At 41.0% G+C, this 17,362-nt stretch overlaps 1 protein-coding gene across 1 annotated transcript in view; it reads right to left on the bottom strand.

Moving 5' to 3' along the window:
• The window catches only part of LOC310937398 (collectin-12-like), a 43,015-nt gene extending 28,539 nt beyond the window's left edge, over positions 1 to 14,476 (bottom strand). The window contains exons 1-2 of the mRNA XM_083901653.1: positions 14,340 to 14,476; positions 12,758 to 12,808 (exon numbers count right to left, since the gene is read on the bottom strand). Coding sequence (XP_083757779.1) covers positions 12,758 to 12,808; positions 14,340 to 14,346 — 58 coding nt within the window. The 5' untranslated portion in view covers positions 14,347 to 14,476. The remainder of the gene's footprint in view (positions 1 to 12,757; positions 12,809 to 14,339) is intronic.
• Between the last annotated feature and the right edge of the window lie 2,886 nt (positions 14,477 to 17,362).

Below are 17,362 nucleotides of genomic sequence, written 5' to 3' on the forward strand. Positions count from 1 at the left end.
GTAAGCATTTAAAGGACGGTACCTGGATTTTGGCCACCTGGGGGCAGCAAAAAGAAGAAGAGAAACACAAGGTGCTTTCAAGTCAGTATGGATAACCTTTTTTTTTGCATCCAGCGGGTATGGAGCAACATTAGCGTTTGTTTGGCATCATATAAAGCGGGGTTTCTCACTCCTGGTCCTGGGGAGCCACTATCCTGCATGTTTTAGGTGTTTTCCCTGCTCCAACACACCCGATTCAAATAAATCGTGGTCATTGTCAGGCTTTAGCAGAGCTTATTGACGAGCTGACCGTTTGAATCAAGTGGGACAGACACCCCCCTACTGTGTCGCGTATAAAGTGACGTCACAGCAGTTTCGTGCAGCCGTGCTACATCGAGGAGGTGCTGTACGACGTGGAAAGCGACGCGCCGAGCAGAGCTAGAGCTGTATCATGGAAAAAAAAACGTTTTCAGAAATGCGAATGAAAGAAGGAAAAAAAAAAAAAGAAGACGACGTGCAACCAAAAATGTATGAAATGCCTTTGTGCAAGGCCTGCTGTTAAATCAAAAAGGCCACTGGTATGCAGTCAGTAAAGAAATCTTTGTACGTTCTACAAAAGTGAAGACCTGCCACATAGTTTTTAAGGACATTTTTTAGGAAAAAACACAACAGTCCAAAGAACCCACAACAGAGTGCATAAAAGTCCTCATCAGACACTTTTGGCCAACATTCCGCAACATCCCTCTCATGACAGCATGTACTGTGTCAGTGCCTGACAGGCGTTGGCTAGTAATGTTAACACGACCACGTTTTAACCAGGACGGATGAGGTGGTGCGTGAGGTGCCATTATGACCCCCCCTCCCAGATAACAGTGCCTATGAGACCAGAAGAAAACCCAGCGGAGCAGACCAAGCCCCGACGGTGCTGCTGACACAGCTGGTTCCATCCCGAGCTCTGTGCTCGGCTTCAGGAGCGTTTCAGGGCCTTGCTGGAGAAACCATAACAAATGCAGGAAATAGATCAGTGCACTCTGGGTTCCACGTTGGCCACAAAAACCTCCTGAGGCCGTCCTCTTGAAAAAAAAATCCCCACATGTGTGGGAACAGCGGCAGAGAGAGTGAGTGAGACCCAGAGATCTGTGGAGATCCCATGTGGAGCTGCTGCACCGAGCAACCAGGTCTCCTTTGTTTCATCACAGGCTAGAGCTGAAACTGAGGATGTGAATCTTTGGGTGGCTCACAATTCGATTTCGATTCCGAGTCTTAGGGTCACGATTCGATTCAAAATCGATTCTCAATTCAGCCGATTCGATTCAGTCGATTCTCGATTCAAAAATTGATACAATGCATAGTGTGTTAAGGCAAATTATGGCATCAAAACAACACAGTTTGTATAAGATAATGTGATAATGTGATCACACAAAGGCAAACTTAAGACAAAAAGTTAACATTTATTCATTCAAAACAAATAAAAACTTACTTACTGTACAAAAAATAACTTAAAAAGCATAAATAAAAGCTTAGACTAGCTGCCTTTTTCTGCCAGTTCAAACTTCAAAAAACTAAAATCGGAATCGTGGATGATTAGAATCGCGATTCCTATGTGAATCGATTTTTTGATTTGATTGATTAGTTTTGATGATCGATTAATCAGTTTGAAGCGTTTTTCATTATTAAAACAAGATTTCTGATTGGTTTAGCTTCTTAAATTTTCTTCGTTGACATTGGAGAACATCGTCATTTCAACGTTTAAAAAAAAAAAAAGTTGCAGCTCTATCACAGACCCACACCCAAATCTTTACTTTCTTAACCCCCGATGAATCATTAAAGAGTCGTAACTACTGTCACGCAAACATCGTTGACAGCGCAGAACATTGGGACTCTTGTCATTTATCTAACTTTTGTCTCCTTCCTTTTACAGCAGGATGGGGGAACTTTCAATCTAATCATTTCATGTTTTATAACTTCCTGCATGAGCCTCGCCAAATTAGTGAAGACATATTTCACGCTGTGTGACAGCTGAAACTGCTCCTCTTATCATAATCTTTCCCCGTGGGACTTTCTTTTTTATATATATATATATATATATATATATATATATATATAAATGGAGACTCTATATTATTTTTGGACCATTCATGCCACTGCCTGGACTTAGTAAAAGCTTGTGTATTTCACTTTTAGTACAGATCAGCACTGTTGGATGGCGCCAGTTCTTCCTGTATATGAAGTCACTATAAACCGTGTTTTCATTTTTTTTTTTTTACTCCTGACATATGTTGTTAAATTTTGTCCGCGCGTAATGTGCTCGTAACTTACGACGTATTTTTCTTTTTTAACAAAGACGCAACGCAGACTCTGCAGTGACAAGGTTTTTATTGACTCGTGGGTTCAAATCGAGCCAAGGGCATTTCTTTTTCAGCGCTAGAGATCCGATTGTTATACCAGCGCTTGTAAAAGTTCAGCCAAAGCTCAGGTAGGTTCTGTTATTATTCTGATGGCCTTCTTTTTTGTCAACCCCCCACAGGAAAATAAATACATTTCAACCCAGAGCACTGTGGAAGCAATTCTGTCCTGACTTCAACTCCGACAGAAAGAGAGATGGGATTACCATATGAACTCTCTCTCTCGCTCTCTCAATGTGTGTGTGTGTGTGTGTATTTCCACTTGTATACAAGGGAGTGGAAAATGTGCCCCCTATGTGTGTTATGCTGTAAATAAATATACATGATGTATACTTGGTTTTCAGTTGTGACCGTTGTGTAATATACAGAACGAGAAACGGTTCAATCTATCTAAAATATGTGTTTGCGTCCTAAAAACGTGTGAACCACATGTGTCAAACTCAAGGCCCGGGGGCCAGATGTGGCCCGCCTCGTCATTTTATGTGGCCCTCAAGTGATTAATTAATTGGTCTTAAAAATCTGTGTTAAAATAGGTCTATGCTGCTTTAAGGTGTGCGTTGACCATAAACTACATTTCCCACAATGCATGGCGATTGCGTTACCTGCAAAGTCACGGCATCCTGCCACTAGATCGCAGTGTATCATTGTATATGCATCATGCGACGAGTGAAATTGAATAAGTAATAAATGCAGAAAGTTATTTAGCAATATGTTACAGAGTAGTTACCTTTATTTTACTTCATATTTGGTTACATTTATTCTGTATGACAGTTACATCTGGCCCTTTGAGGGTAACCATTATGCTGATGTGGCCCTTAAGTGATTTTGCAGATTTTTTATCTGATTTAGTTCTCTGTTCAGATAAAATCATCATAGTAGGTGATTTTAATATTCATGTGGACGTAGCCAATAATAGTCTTGGCTCGTCTTTTAAAGCTTTGCTTGAATCAATTGGCTTCAAGCAGCAGGTTAACAAACCAACACATCGTTATGGACACACACTTGACCTTATCTTGACGTATGGTATTGACATACGTAACTTGGTAGTATTTGATGAGAATCCTTTGATATCGGACCATTGTCTGATCTCATTCGAGGTTGTACTTACTAATGTTACTGATCCTAAACAGCAGCATTATTACAGTCGCTGTTTATCCGACAGTTCAGTTGAAAAATTCACTGAACAGCTCTCGTCTGCCCTCCAGCCATGTTTTATCACAGAGGATGACTATAGAAACATCTCTCCCACGGAACTTAATGGAATAGTGGATAACACAAATTTAACCTTGCAAACAGTTCTAAACACTGTTGCTCCTCTTAAGAGAAAGGTTATCACCCGGGACAAGTCTGCCCCGTGGTACACAGCCCAAACTCGAGCGTTAAAGCTCAGTACACGGAAGTTAGAAAGAACGTGGCGTTCCACACATAATGACAGTCACTATGTCTTGTGGAAGAACAGTTTTGATATATATAAAAAAGCTCTTAGACATGCAAGAACTTCTTATTACTCAGAGTTAATAGAGAAAAATAAGAGCAACCCCAGGTTCCTTTTCAGCACTGTAGCCAGGCTGACAGAGAGCCATGATACAACGAATCCATCGATCCCTCGATCGCTGAGTAGTAATGACTTTATAACATTTTTTAACGATAAGATAGAAACGATCAGAGATAGAATTACCAACCAGTTTAGTACAGCGAGCCTAGACTTAACTGCGGCTCCAGCTTTACATGTATTGAATCATTTTATTCCTATAAGCCTCCGGGAGCTGACCTCACTGGTCTCCTCCTCTAAACTAACTACATGTCAGTTGGACCCTATACCAGCTAGACTCCTTAGAGAGGCTCTACCACAAGTTGGAAATATTTTACTAGATCAAATAAATATGTCTTTACTGAGCGGCTGTGTCCCAAAGGCCTTTAAGATGGCAGTAATTAAGCCATTACTTAAAAAGCCTTCTCTCGACAGTAGCATTCTGAGTAACTATAGACCGATCTCAAACCTTCCTTTTATTTCAAAGATTTTAGAAAAAGCTGCAGCCACACAGTTGTGTAATCACCTGTGTAGCAATAATGTTTTTGAAAAGTTCCAGTCTGGGTTTAGAACCCACCACAGTACAGAGACTGCACTACTTAGAGTAAAAGATGATATTCTTATGGCCTCTGAAAAAGGACTGGCTTCTATACTGGTTCTGTTGGATCTCAGTGCAGCATTTGATACTATAGATCATGAGATCCTGTTACATAGACTAGAACAAGACGTTGGGATTAGAGGATCGGCACTTGTCTGGTTCAAGTCCTATTTATCGGACAGATTTCAGTTTGTTAGTGTAAACGAGGAATCCTCCATACTCACTAAGGTTAACTACGGAGTTCCTCAGGGTTCTGTGCTTGGACCTATTCTTTTTACCCTGTACATGCTGCCATTAGGCAACATTATCAGGAAACACAACATAGATTTTCATTGTTATGCAGATGACACTCAGCTATATGTATCTGCACGACCGGACGACCCAAACCCATCTATTAAACTCCAGGATTGTCTCATAGACATACAGACGTGGATGACTCGTAATTTTCTGATGCTTAACACAGAAAAAACTGAGGTCATGGTCCTTGGGCCAAAAGATATAAGAGCAGCACTTGGAGCTCTAAACCTAGGCAGTAACACTCCAGTCCCTTGCACTACAGTAAGGAACCTAGGAGTCCTGTTTGACCAGGATTTATCGCTGGATGAACATATTAAGCATATATGTAGAACAGCCTTCTTCCACCTTCGCAACATCAAGACAATTAGAAATATTATATCAAGACAAGACTCTGAGAAACTTATCCACGCCTTTATAACCTCTAGGCTGGATTACTGTAACTCCTTACTGTCTGGATGTCCTAGTAAGTCCCTGAGAAGCCTTCAACTGGTCCAGAACGCAGCAGCACGGATACTGACTCGAACCAGACGACGTGACCATATAACTCCTGTCCTGGCTTCTCTTCACTGGCTCCCAGTGAAAAGTAGAATCGATTTTAAAATACTTTTACTTACATACAAGGCCCTGAACAATCAGGCACCTTCTTACATTTGTGACTTAATCACTTTATATCAGCCGAATAGACCGCTGCGCTCCTTGAACTCAGGTCTACTGGTTATTCCTAAAATAACTAGAAGTAGAATCGGTGGTAGAACATTTAGCTACCAGGCTCCTCTCCTGTGGAACCAACTTCCGCTTTCAGTCAGACAGTCTGACTCGGTCTCTGCCTTTAAGGTGAGACTGAAAACCTACCTTTTTAACATAGCCTATAGTCGAAGCTAGATCAGGTAGTCCTGATTAGAATAGTCTATCTTATGCTGCCATAGGCTTAGACTGCTGGGGGAATTTCCCATCATGCACTTAGAATGAGCACACAGACTTTGCACGAGCCGCACTTTCTCTACCCCGTCCTTGATTTTTCATCCCTCACCACTTACCTGATGTACCCCCATGAGATGTAGCACATAAATCTACATATAGCACATCTCTAACTGATTTTAATCTCTTACAGTTCTGCTGACACCAGTGAACGACATGAGGTCAGGACAGGAAAGAAGACTCCGTCATCCTCAAGTCTCTGACCACAACAGTCTTCACTACAGGCTGTGATAAACCCAGTGATCCAGATGATCCTGGCATTTAAAGACTTTTTTCATTTTTTTTTCACTTTTTATTCTTGTCATTGTGTATTGTATGTTTTGGGTAACATCTACTGCACGTCTGTCCGTCCAGGGAGTGGATCCCTCACCTGTGGTTCTCCCTAAGGTTTCTACCCTTTTTCCCTTTTACAAGGGTTTTTTTTTCCCTGGTAGTTTTTCCTTACCCTGGTCGAAGGTCTAAGGACAGAGGATGTTACCAACCCTGTGAAGTCCCGTGAGACAAACTATGTTTTGTAAACTGTGGGCTATATAAATAAAGATTGATTGATTGATTGATTGATCAGTGGAAATGAGTTTGACACCCCTGGTATAAACCATAGAGAGTGAGGCCATTTTGGGGAAAGTGAGGACATTTTGGCTGGTCCTCATGTCCTGTCATACCTTAAATTGGGTTTTTGAGGGTTAAAGGTGCATTATGTAATAAAGCTACTACTGCAAATCAGGTTTATGTTTTGAAATCATGTTTTGGCATGTGGCGCCACCTACCGCCGTCTACCAATCATTGCAATCAGTAGAGTCTCAGCTGCTGAGCAACCACGGGTTGCACAGTTACGTCAGAAAACGAAACCTAAAAGACCTCGGTATTTTGAATTTGAATGTAGTAAATGTTTTTGGCCACATTCTTACATATGGCACCTTTAAAACTTGGTTTTGGGGTTCGGGTTAAGCATTCAGTTGTGAAATTTAAGGTGAGTGTAAGGGGTCTATGTGTGTGTATAAAGCTGACTCAGTACTTGTGGACAAACTCCCCAAAGGTACTTTTTAAAGACATGACCATTACTCTTACATTTGTACATGTGTGTTGATGACACACATGATACTTACTCTTTACAGAATGGCTGGCGGCCAGGCTGAATTGGCCCTGTGTGTGTATTTGTGATTTACAGCCAAAGCAGTGAAGAAACTGAATGAACGCTGTGTGTATGATTTTTATTACAGCTGCACTGGAGCGTACAACACAAACTGAGATCAGAGATCACTGTGTTTATCCTTTAAAAAAAAATAAAAAATCATGCGACTGCACTGACGTCTAAAGAGTTCTAGTTGAGACGTTTGAAAAACAATGTTCTCAGAAGTGAGACGTCCTAAATTCAGCTCAGTCCTAATACGATCTTAATCAACAACAGAACACAGACTCTGTGTCTCTTCAGGCAATTTGTGAACATTTAATTTTCAGTGTCGTGAAACAAAATGGGCCGTTTTAGACGAAAAACACTCAATTCTTGTGGTCTGTTTTTGATTTCTTATTCCTATTACAACATGTATGACTGCTTTAGACAGTCCGCCTACATCTATGCAGCCTCCAGACGCCAACACTGATACTTTACTACAGGTAACACCTCATCATGATTACACGTGTGGCTACCGACTCAACCGGCTTCACTTTTAAGAACTACTCATTTATGTACTACATGATCCCTGAGACAAGGTCAGGCAGGCAGCAGCGACAGAGGTCAGTCCAAATGAGCGAAATTTACAGCTGATATCACACGGCTGTCAACAAGCTTGGTGTAAAAAAAGATTTACAGCGTTCACTACAGCGGTTTAAAAAAGAAGTCCTTGTCCTCTGTTGGTGAGGTGAGAAGTTACCCACAACACACCTCTCCATTTAGGCGTCCCCAGCATCAAGTTATAGGAAGGTATCAATAAGTATTGATACATATTGGTATCAATAAGCAGCATCAATATCTTAACTTAAGCCATGCCTTCACTCTTAGAAATAAAAGTGCTAAGTAGAACCATATACGGTTCTTCGGCTTGTCCTCATAGGAGAACCCTTTTTGGTTTCAGGTAGAAGCTTTTTATGAAGGTTTAACCTGGAATCCTTTTGGAGGGTTCCACCAAGAAACCTTTTAAAATCCTTTATTCAGGAAAGGGGTTTTAAAGGGTTCTCTGGATCAAAATGGTTCTTACTGGAACCATTAGTGTTACCAAGAACCCTTGAAAAACTTACTTCGGTAAAAGGGTTTTTCAGAAGCAAATGGTTCCAGGTAGAACCTCAGCCCTTGTAGAAGGACCCTTTTGGAACCCTTATTTCTAAGAATGTACTTACTTAACATAACATACTTAAAATGTTACTTACTAGAACCATTAGATTTCCAAGAACCCTTGAAAAACAAATGGTTCCAGGTAGAACCTCAGCCCTTGTAGAAGGACCCTTTTGGAACCCTTATTTCTAAGAATGTACTTACTTAACATAACATACTTAAAATGTTACTTACTAGAACCATTAGATTTCCAAGAACCCTTGAAAAACAAATGGTTCCAGGTAGAACCTCAGCCCTTGTAGAAGAACACTTTTGGAACCCTTATTTCGAACAGTATACTTCAATTTCAAACCCCAGAAATGCTAAATCTGTGACCCCCGTTAAGGCAAACTACGATACTTAGCTCGAGATTTAAAAGGTTGCTCACGTTGACGGACGAAATGGAAATATTGGAAATATGTCGATCTCTCTCATTGCAACACCGAAGAGTCATATTCCCCACTTTCATTCCACCACCTCGAAATCTGCTTGCGTTTTCCGTCTATTTCCCATAAAAACACAATATAATAAGCTCTTCATTGGTCGCCAATTGAGGCAACAACCTCCCAAGTAGACCGTGGTCCACGCTCAATAGATTCAGGACTGGACATGGCCCCCTGCTTGGGCTAGCTTTCACAAATGGGGGCAGTAGCCCAAGCCCATAGTGTGTACAGCAAACCAGGAGACAGGAGTTTGCAATCGCTAAATAAATACAGAAATAAATGGTTGCCATGTTTGTTGAAGCCTGCAACTTGGCACTGCCCTCTAGAGGAAGTATTGTGTAGATGTCCATACCAATGCAAAAGAGGAGGAAGGAGGAAAAGGGAGGTATATTTGGGACGGACGGACGTTAAAAAAAGGAATGACAATTTAGAATAAATGGGTCTTAAGACACATCATTGGTGGAAGAGAGTGAAGACAGAACCTCTGCTAATTTAATAATAGCGCACTGATTCTGTGTGAAGTCATTTATCACCCATGTTCACTTTGTAAAACAAGCGAGATTAAGTGTTCTGTGTTTTCAGTGTTACATCATAGTTCACTGTCATAAACTAGACACAGATTTGCACTATCTGTCCCGCGGGGAAATAGCAATGGATTAAAGTGAAATATTCCGAGAGGAATCTCCCCCGCAAGCACAAAGATTACCGCGCTAATAGTGGGAGAAATAAAGGGGTTTGCGACGGTTTTGCCTGAACGCGAAGCTCTGTTGCACAATGAAGCCTCTGGAGGGATGAGGCAGACCCATGGAGCCGACCCCTCCAAACAGCTGCCGTGTCCCCGCGAGGACCACGGCAACAACTCTGCTCAGAGTTCAGCAGCTCTCTCCAAGAGTCAAGAGTTCATTTGAGTAAAAAGTTAAAAGTGAGGTGGATTTGGCCCCCGCTGTTCTCTCTAATCTAATCCATGCGCGGGGGACTCGCACACGCGCTCGCAGAGAAAGACAAACAGGATGCCTCTACTTGTGTGACTCGGATGAAAGAGATTGTGTTTTTTACACAGCGAGACTTCGTCTCTCTTGGTGCCCGGGGTCAAACGGTGTCGTCCGCGAGCCCCGAAGTCCACTCCGCACACACGGACTGCGTCTATGCACGGGTCTGCAGCATTGATCAATGTTGAAACAACAGAAAAGTAACGGAGCAAGAGATTTGTCTCCAAGGAGAATAATAATGACGTGTTTGTGTGACACGGTGTTTAACCTTCGCCCGCCACCTTTTTTTTCCTTCCCACCAAAATAGACAAATGCAGCCCAGCAACTGCACAACAAACTTCAAACATCATGCTCTTAATTCTTAAAACATGAGTGACTAAAACTGTAGTTTTTAAGACGCGTCGCAAGAGACGTGAGCAAAGGCATGGACCGTACTGGAGTTGAAAGAAAGACAACACGGGTCAGAGATGCTAATTTTAAAAGGGTCAGTTCCACCAAATTATACAAAGGCATTTACATAAAGTATCAGTCATGGGAACGCTCTTTCTTTGGCATGAAATGCGTGACTTTTGTTGACAGTGAAGTCTGCAGACACTTTATCTGGAAACACATGTTGCGGTCGTGTTTTTTATCTTCTGCACAGTGTCCAGACTGATGCCAAGATACTACACGTAAACTCAGTGCTGAGAAAAAGTGATTTAAGCCACTTCACAAAAGGCTCATCCAATAAAATCCTCACCTGCTAAGTCTGCGGTATCTTAAAAAACATGTTTGATGTTTTCTTCTGCTGGTTCCCTTACACCAGGGTTTCTCACTCCTGGTCCTGAGGAGCCATTGTCCTGCATGTTTTAGGCTGGCTTTACACAATACAACGCTCCCGGGGTGAAACTGACAAAATATTTTATCAGACGTGCCTTTCGTTTAGACGCCGACTGCGTTTTGGGGGCTTAAAAACGCGAAAAAAAACGATCCCATGTCGTGTTCCTGTCTAAAGGGTTGAAAACGCAAAAGTGAGCTCTGAGCTGCTCACGCTGGCTATCCTCCCGTACGCGTTGACGTCAGATCCATGTGCAGTACAGCCAAACAACAACAAACATGTCGGATTATATCCATCAGTGGGACATTCAAGTTGCCTTATCAGCTGCTCTGATATCTATCCAGGAGTCATTTCAGCAAGTAAGCCAAGTTAATGTTTTGGTTTTCGACTGTGGGCTATTTCGCGCTACTAGAGAAAAGTAGAGGGAAGTTTCAACGCATGCGCGCGTTCCTGGTGTTGTTGTATGGCAGTGCTTCACAGTGCCACCTAGCCACCTGGCATGCATACTACATCACATTTCACACACTTTAGCGTCACCGTGTGCATGCAGATTTCCACCCAAAGACGCTCTGCTAAACGCGAAATAAAAAGTGGGACCGCAACGCCACTTTTGCGGTTTGTGTTCAGTCTGCGGTATCTTAAGAACTAAGAACATGTTTGATGTTTGATTGTTTTTCCTCTGCTGGTTCCCTTACACCAGGGTCCTGAACATGCAGGACAGTGGCTCCTGCATGTACTGCAAAATGTAAAGTTTATCCACTGCTTCCTTTATCAGTGAGTTCATATACATTACTTTGTGATTTCTGCATTTGAAAACCTGTGCTCAGACTGAACTACACTCACACTCACTTACAACACAAGACATCAGTTGACAAGTGGATCTCATGTCTCCGCAGGATGAAAGCTTTGGTGGAGATTTTATAAGGCGAGTATTTTAAGTGTTTAAACTTCGTTCTTCCATGTGTCGCCGCTGGGAACTTTGACTACAACTTTCTCTTTAAGCAGAAGCACAATGTGAGAATGGAAAATAAAGTTCAAACCGTGTGACAAGATATCACATGAGGTAGTGGGAAAATGTTTTTTTTTTCATTTACATGAACGTCCCCTTTAAGCTTTTTCAAGCCTTATCATTGTGGTCTTGTTTGGTTCACTAACAACGTACAAGTCAGCTGGGAAAACTTAAAAAAAAACAAAACAAATAAAAAAACAACCGCTGCTGACGCTCCAGATGGCCTGAGTTCGTGGCTGCTCGAAGCTACAGCGAACAAACCAAATACACGTGTGTGTGTGTGTGTGTGTGTTGCTGCAAAAACAATCAGATAAGCAGCACGAGGAGGACCATTTTTTAAGTTTGACTAATTCCACATTTTTTGGGGGTTGTCCACATCGATTGTGCGAGTCAGCGTTTTTGTTTTAAAGTGTCTCTGTTTAAGTGGATAAGAGAGGGAAGAGGTTTTTCTCAATTGTCTGGATCCAATGCGCTCCTGTCTGTCAGCAGTCGCTGGACCTCACACACACTCACAAAAACCACAAGTGATGGATAAGGAAGTGTCAATCTGGTTTTAACCAGAAGAGGCCATTTTTGGATGAGTGGCATTGAGAGCAAGAAAGATGTCATACTACTTTGAACGTCGGGAATTAGCAGCCTTCTGTACATTTACATTTTTTTTTTACCATTCAATACAATATAATGTTCCTTCATGAAGTGTACAATTTAAAAGGGATGAATCAAAATTAGTTTAGATGTCTAAAGTTTGTTCTAGTTTGTTTTATTCTTAAAACCCCCAGTTTACCCAGTTTACTCTCTAGAACCAAGCCTCTTCTTAAGTGCTGACTGTATCCAAGTAAAAAGGTATCATTGCTCGATACCGAGTTACTTACCATGTTTATTATTTTCCCTGGTCCTTATAATTTATTCTGTTAATCGCATTGAAAAAAAAAAAAATCACATCCTGCTTATTTGTAAATGCATAAAAATGACCTTAAACGTACGAAATATATTATCATGGGACATTATAGACCTAAAATGAGCACTTGAGAGCAGGAAAGTCCACAGGAAAACGTTAATAATAAAGTGAAACAAAGGTTCATTACACAACAAGTGTCGCCCCCCAATGGTCATTGAAGAGAACACAGGTTTCAGACATTTCCACATTAGCTTCACTTTTGCGATCCATACATTGACTACGTCCATTTTTGGAGCTAAATATAAGCACAGGTGTCCTCTCATAAGAAAAAGAAAGTGTTTATTTGAGGATTTAATTACCTTTCATATTCCCACCCACCCACACACTTAGCACCTTTTAATTAGCATTTAATTTTCGCGGCAATAAAACTTTTTTTTTTATCATCCGAGCTCCACACTTTCAGAAGAAGGGGGGGGTAAGAAAATAAAAGGTTTCTTTCACTCACCGAACCTCTTGTATCCAAAAGACTGTACTTCCTCCTCGTCTGCAAAGTCGTCTGTGTGTGACATAATCAGAAACATATGACAGAAATAGGTCATAGGCACGCAATTGCAGTGGGGGGTGTGGAGGAGAAGGGGGGAGGGGGGGGCGGTGGGGAACAGTGCAGTGTATAGACGTCCACAAACAAAATGAAACAGAAAGAAGAAACAAAAAAAAAGATCACAATGTGTCACCATGGAATACAATGTTTTCTGTTGTAGGCAGAGTGAAGCATGGACTCTCTCTCTCTGTGTGTGTGTGTGTGTGTGTGTGTGTGTGTGTGTGTGTGTGTGTGTGTGCGGATAGGAGGTCTAAAGAACTGTAAAAGCCACAGGCTGCGGTTTCTCTGGGTTGTTGACAGTAAACCCTAATTACACTCGGTTACACTACGCTGAAGACTGGAGCAGAGCACAGAGAACATCACTGCTAATGTCAAACAGATGGGACTGAAAATGAGAGGAGGGGATGGATGGATGGATGGATGGATGGATGGGGGGGGGGTCATGGGAGGCAGAGCTGCGTGTGTGTGTGTTTGTTGGTGGGCGCTCAGATGGTACACAAAGAGCCATTGGCCCCCTTTTTTTTTTTTTTTTTTTAATCCCTGTGTTTTTATTATTGTGCGTCAGATTCATGACGTTTAGGCTTTTAAAACTGCCACCAGGCAGGTATTGTGAAATATTATACATGCTAGAATATTTTAAATCCTACACAGCCTTTTCTGAAGTTTGAATTCTTAGTGTGACACAAAGAAACGCACAGATTTCAGCCACTGAAATGAATGCCTGGTGTAAGTCTATGATATTATAAGAATATTTCTGCTGTTTTTATGTCGCCTTCTCTGACTGGAAACTGACATATGAGAACACCAAAGTTTTAAGTTTGTGTCATTTAGGTAAAGCTGAACAAAAAAAGAAAAGTTTATATACTATTATAAAGTCACACAAAGTTAATTCAAGTGGCAAACATCCTTTAAGTGAGTGTATTGTGTTATTTAAGGTGAATCTTTTGTTTAGTGGCTAAAATCTGGCTTCATAGTGAGCATCTGTGTCAAACTGGTTTCCAGCACATGGCTCACGCGACACAGTCCACATATAACTTTAAACTATCACTTCAGAAGTGTTGGTGAATGAAATTTGGTTTAAAATGTCGATGGAGTGTGAGCAAAGTACAGGTGGTGTTCACCGTCATCATCCTCTTTTGTTTCCTGCCTTTTGGAAGCTGCATCTCTCCTTTATTTAACGTTATTTATGTGGCAGTTTCCACTCTTTTACACTTTTGACTTAGTTGTGGAAAACAAGTGAGTTTGAGTTTTATTTCTTAACAGCAAAACACAACAGAAAAAACAAAACAACAAAAAAAAAAACCTCACTGAGTCTTTCACAACTTGTGCGCCACAGGGCTGTAATGTCATCCAGATGTGGACACGCAGCGCATCACCACAACAATTACGCACAGAGTCAATCACGTTTATGTCGAAATAAAGAGTAAACAAACTTTTAAAAATAAACGTGCACGTAACTGGTGACTGTTGCACGCACGTTACTCACCTTTCATGGCGTTGTATAAACTCGTTGAGGACCGTAGAAGAGATGAGGAGCCCAGTCACTTTGTGCGCATCTCAGCATCCAGTGCAAAGGCGTGAACTTGTTCCACGGAGAACCAAACGCGCGCGCAGACTTACGACCAAGACAAATAATGAAGCTACAAGTGTTTCTTCATGTTTTAAAGTCCCATGTTCTCTCTGCGGTGTCTCACTGCAGCTGAAGAAGAAGAAGAAGAGAAAGAAGAAGAAGAAGTGATGTTGAAGTTTTGCGCTGAGGGAAGGAGAAGCTGAGCAGAGCGTGTCAAGTTACACAGGAGGGCCACACTGCACTTCCGGCGTTGCCCTTTCAAAATTAAATACTTTTTTTCAAAGTATTTAGTTTTCAAATGTTTTACAGGAAGTCAACAGTGTTAAAACAACATTTATTTAACATTAAACACTATTTACAACATTTACAGTTCAATATTCCAAAATTTACTGTGTATTTAAAAAGTTATGTGCACTTTTAAAGTTTATCAGCAGAACTTATGTAAGAGTGAAATTGACTGTAAAATAAAACACGTGTGCTTTGTAGCCTTGGAATAACCATTTTATTTATACTTTAGTGAATGGGCCTTGCTTTACAGAGGTCGCCATCTTGTGCCAACATGTTACAGTGGCCTAAATGGACAAATCAGTCAAAACTTGAATGCAGAAGATTACTACTCAATCTGGTATTAGCTTTACTTCCAGGAAATACTTTAAGTGCTGCTGTTCTTGAGAGGTTATGAATTAAAGTATCAGCCAGAAATAAACATAATTAAATGTATTTAAGTACTTTTTTTAAGTGACCGTTGCACCTCATATTCAGGTCAATGCTTCCCTTTAAGTAAAAATACTTTTATTTTGACGGCTTAAAGTCATCATCCCTAGTGTCTCCCTCCTCTCAAACACATTTTTTAGCTTTACGCACCCCCACTACTGGTGTTCCAGTCAGTCCTGTGCAGACAGACAGACATCCCTGTCCCTGTCACCTCCTGCTGTGTCTCCTGCCTGAACACAGGGAGGATGCTCCGGCCCACTCTGCACGGCAGAGTCCGGGACGTCCTGCAGAAATACAGCCGGAGATGAGATTAAGTTACTGGGGGTTGATGGCAATCGTGTCCCCCGGGTGTAAAACCTGGTTCTCATTAAAGTTAATTTCAAAGGTTTGGAGAGAGGTGGAGGTGGAGGTGGAGGCAGCAGCAGCGACACAGCGACTTTTCTGTGCAGTTCCTGTGTTGTTTTTTTCACACGTCTCATTTCCTTGGAAAAATATCTCTTTTTCTTCTTTTTTTTTTTTTTCATGTGACATTCCTTCAGGGTATTTATGCCTCTATGAAATATGTAATAATATTTTAAACATGCGGTAGAGGATTTTTATGGCTTAAAACAACAACACGGTAACCTCATATTATAGTAAATACACTGTAAAACTCTCTATGTTTTCAAGTTATTTTAAACATGATGTACAGAGCCTGACATATGCACTATTGTAGATAATGGACACTTATAATAATACAGCATGTGTGTATAGCACTGTATCAGGTTCAAAATAGAAAATTAAGATTAAGAATTCTACACAGTTGCAGCTGTTGTTGCTGCCTGGCATGTTCTTTTATATAATAAAGTGGATCAAACTTTAAATCAAACTTGTATTGATTTAAACGTTGTCTTCAAAATGGCACAAAACTAAAAGATGAATACGGTTAAAATGCATTTATAGTAACCATGATAGTGACTCACAGTGAAAGAAATTAATCTGTTATACATGATTATATTCTCATTAAATATTAGCATAGGTAAAAATGACACTACAACGTAAGTCAAATAAATATATTCACAAAAATGGTTTAAGAGTAAAATATGACTGAAATTTTGTCTGAAAATGATGTAGAATGTGCAAAAGACTCACTGTTATCGTCATGCACAAACAATGAAAGATAATGAAATGCTCCATGCAGAGACTTGGATTGCTTATGGCTTGGACCAGAGATTATTTAGTCCTGTAGATGCTATAAAATCTAATCTAAACTTCCTTCCAACACTGCTCAGTTTCTTAAGATTAGCCAAACCTTAAATGAGGTAAACATGTCTAAAAGTCCTTGACCTTATAGGGTTAAGAAGTGCTGTTTTAAAGAAAGTCCTGGATCTGATCTGTGTCTGAGTCACCAGAAAAAAAACCATTTTCTTCCATGGGCCATAACTCACATTCCCAGATATTTTTTTTTTTTTTTTTGCCAGAATGTGTCTTTTCCTTTTTGAATCCTGCTGCTAACAGAAAAAAACAACCTCCTCAGTGAAGAGTAATGACTTGATTGAAGAAAAGGAGAAATAAATTAGGATTGTAATCCTTTATTTGTAACATAATCGAATGTGTTTTACTTAGACCGTTATGGAGTGTTTTTAAGCCAAGACTCTCAGAAGTAGACTTGAGTTGTACCAGTGACCAGATAATCCCAACAGCGACTGTGTCCGTAATCTCTGCAGAGCCTGCAGATGCACATCACTGATCAAAGGCAGTAAACGGCTGCATCCTCCCAGACTAATGGGGAACATACACAGCCCACACTGATGCCTGTCGTGTCTCCACGGTGCACAGGTTAATGTCGCCGGGTTACACCATGTTAATCTGTTTACACCCCCAGCTCACTTCAAACCCCCTGATTTACAGAAAAAACAACAACACACACACACACACAGCTCCACATTTCTCTGAGCTCTATCTGTTTTTCTTCCGTCTTTGGATAACTGAGCCTTCAAACCCCAAGCCTTGACCTAATAGCATGAATTTAACCCAGTGCACCGCATATTAGATTCCAGAGCAGCCTGAGATGATAAAGCGACTAATTACTTGTTTTCCTAAAGGCTTCAAAACTGTTATTTTACTGTCGGCTATAATTGGAGCAGCGGGCCGGTTGTAAGGCCTTGGAGACGGAGCGTGCACGGAGAGAGCTGATAAAAAGCAGCTGAGGGTCAGGTATCTTAGAGCCAGACTCCCGCTGCTGC

The sequence above is a fragment of the Microchirus variegatus genome (assembly GCF_963457635.1).
Source record: "Microchirus variegatus genome assembly, chromosome: 15".
Taxonomy (NCBI): domain Eukaryota; kingdom Metazoa; phylum Chordata; class Actinopteri; order Pleuronectiformes; family Soleidae; genus Microchirus; species Microchirus variegatus.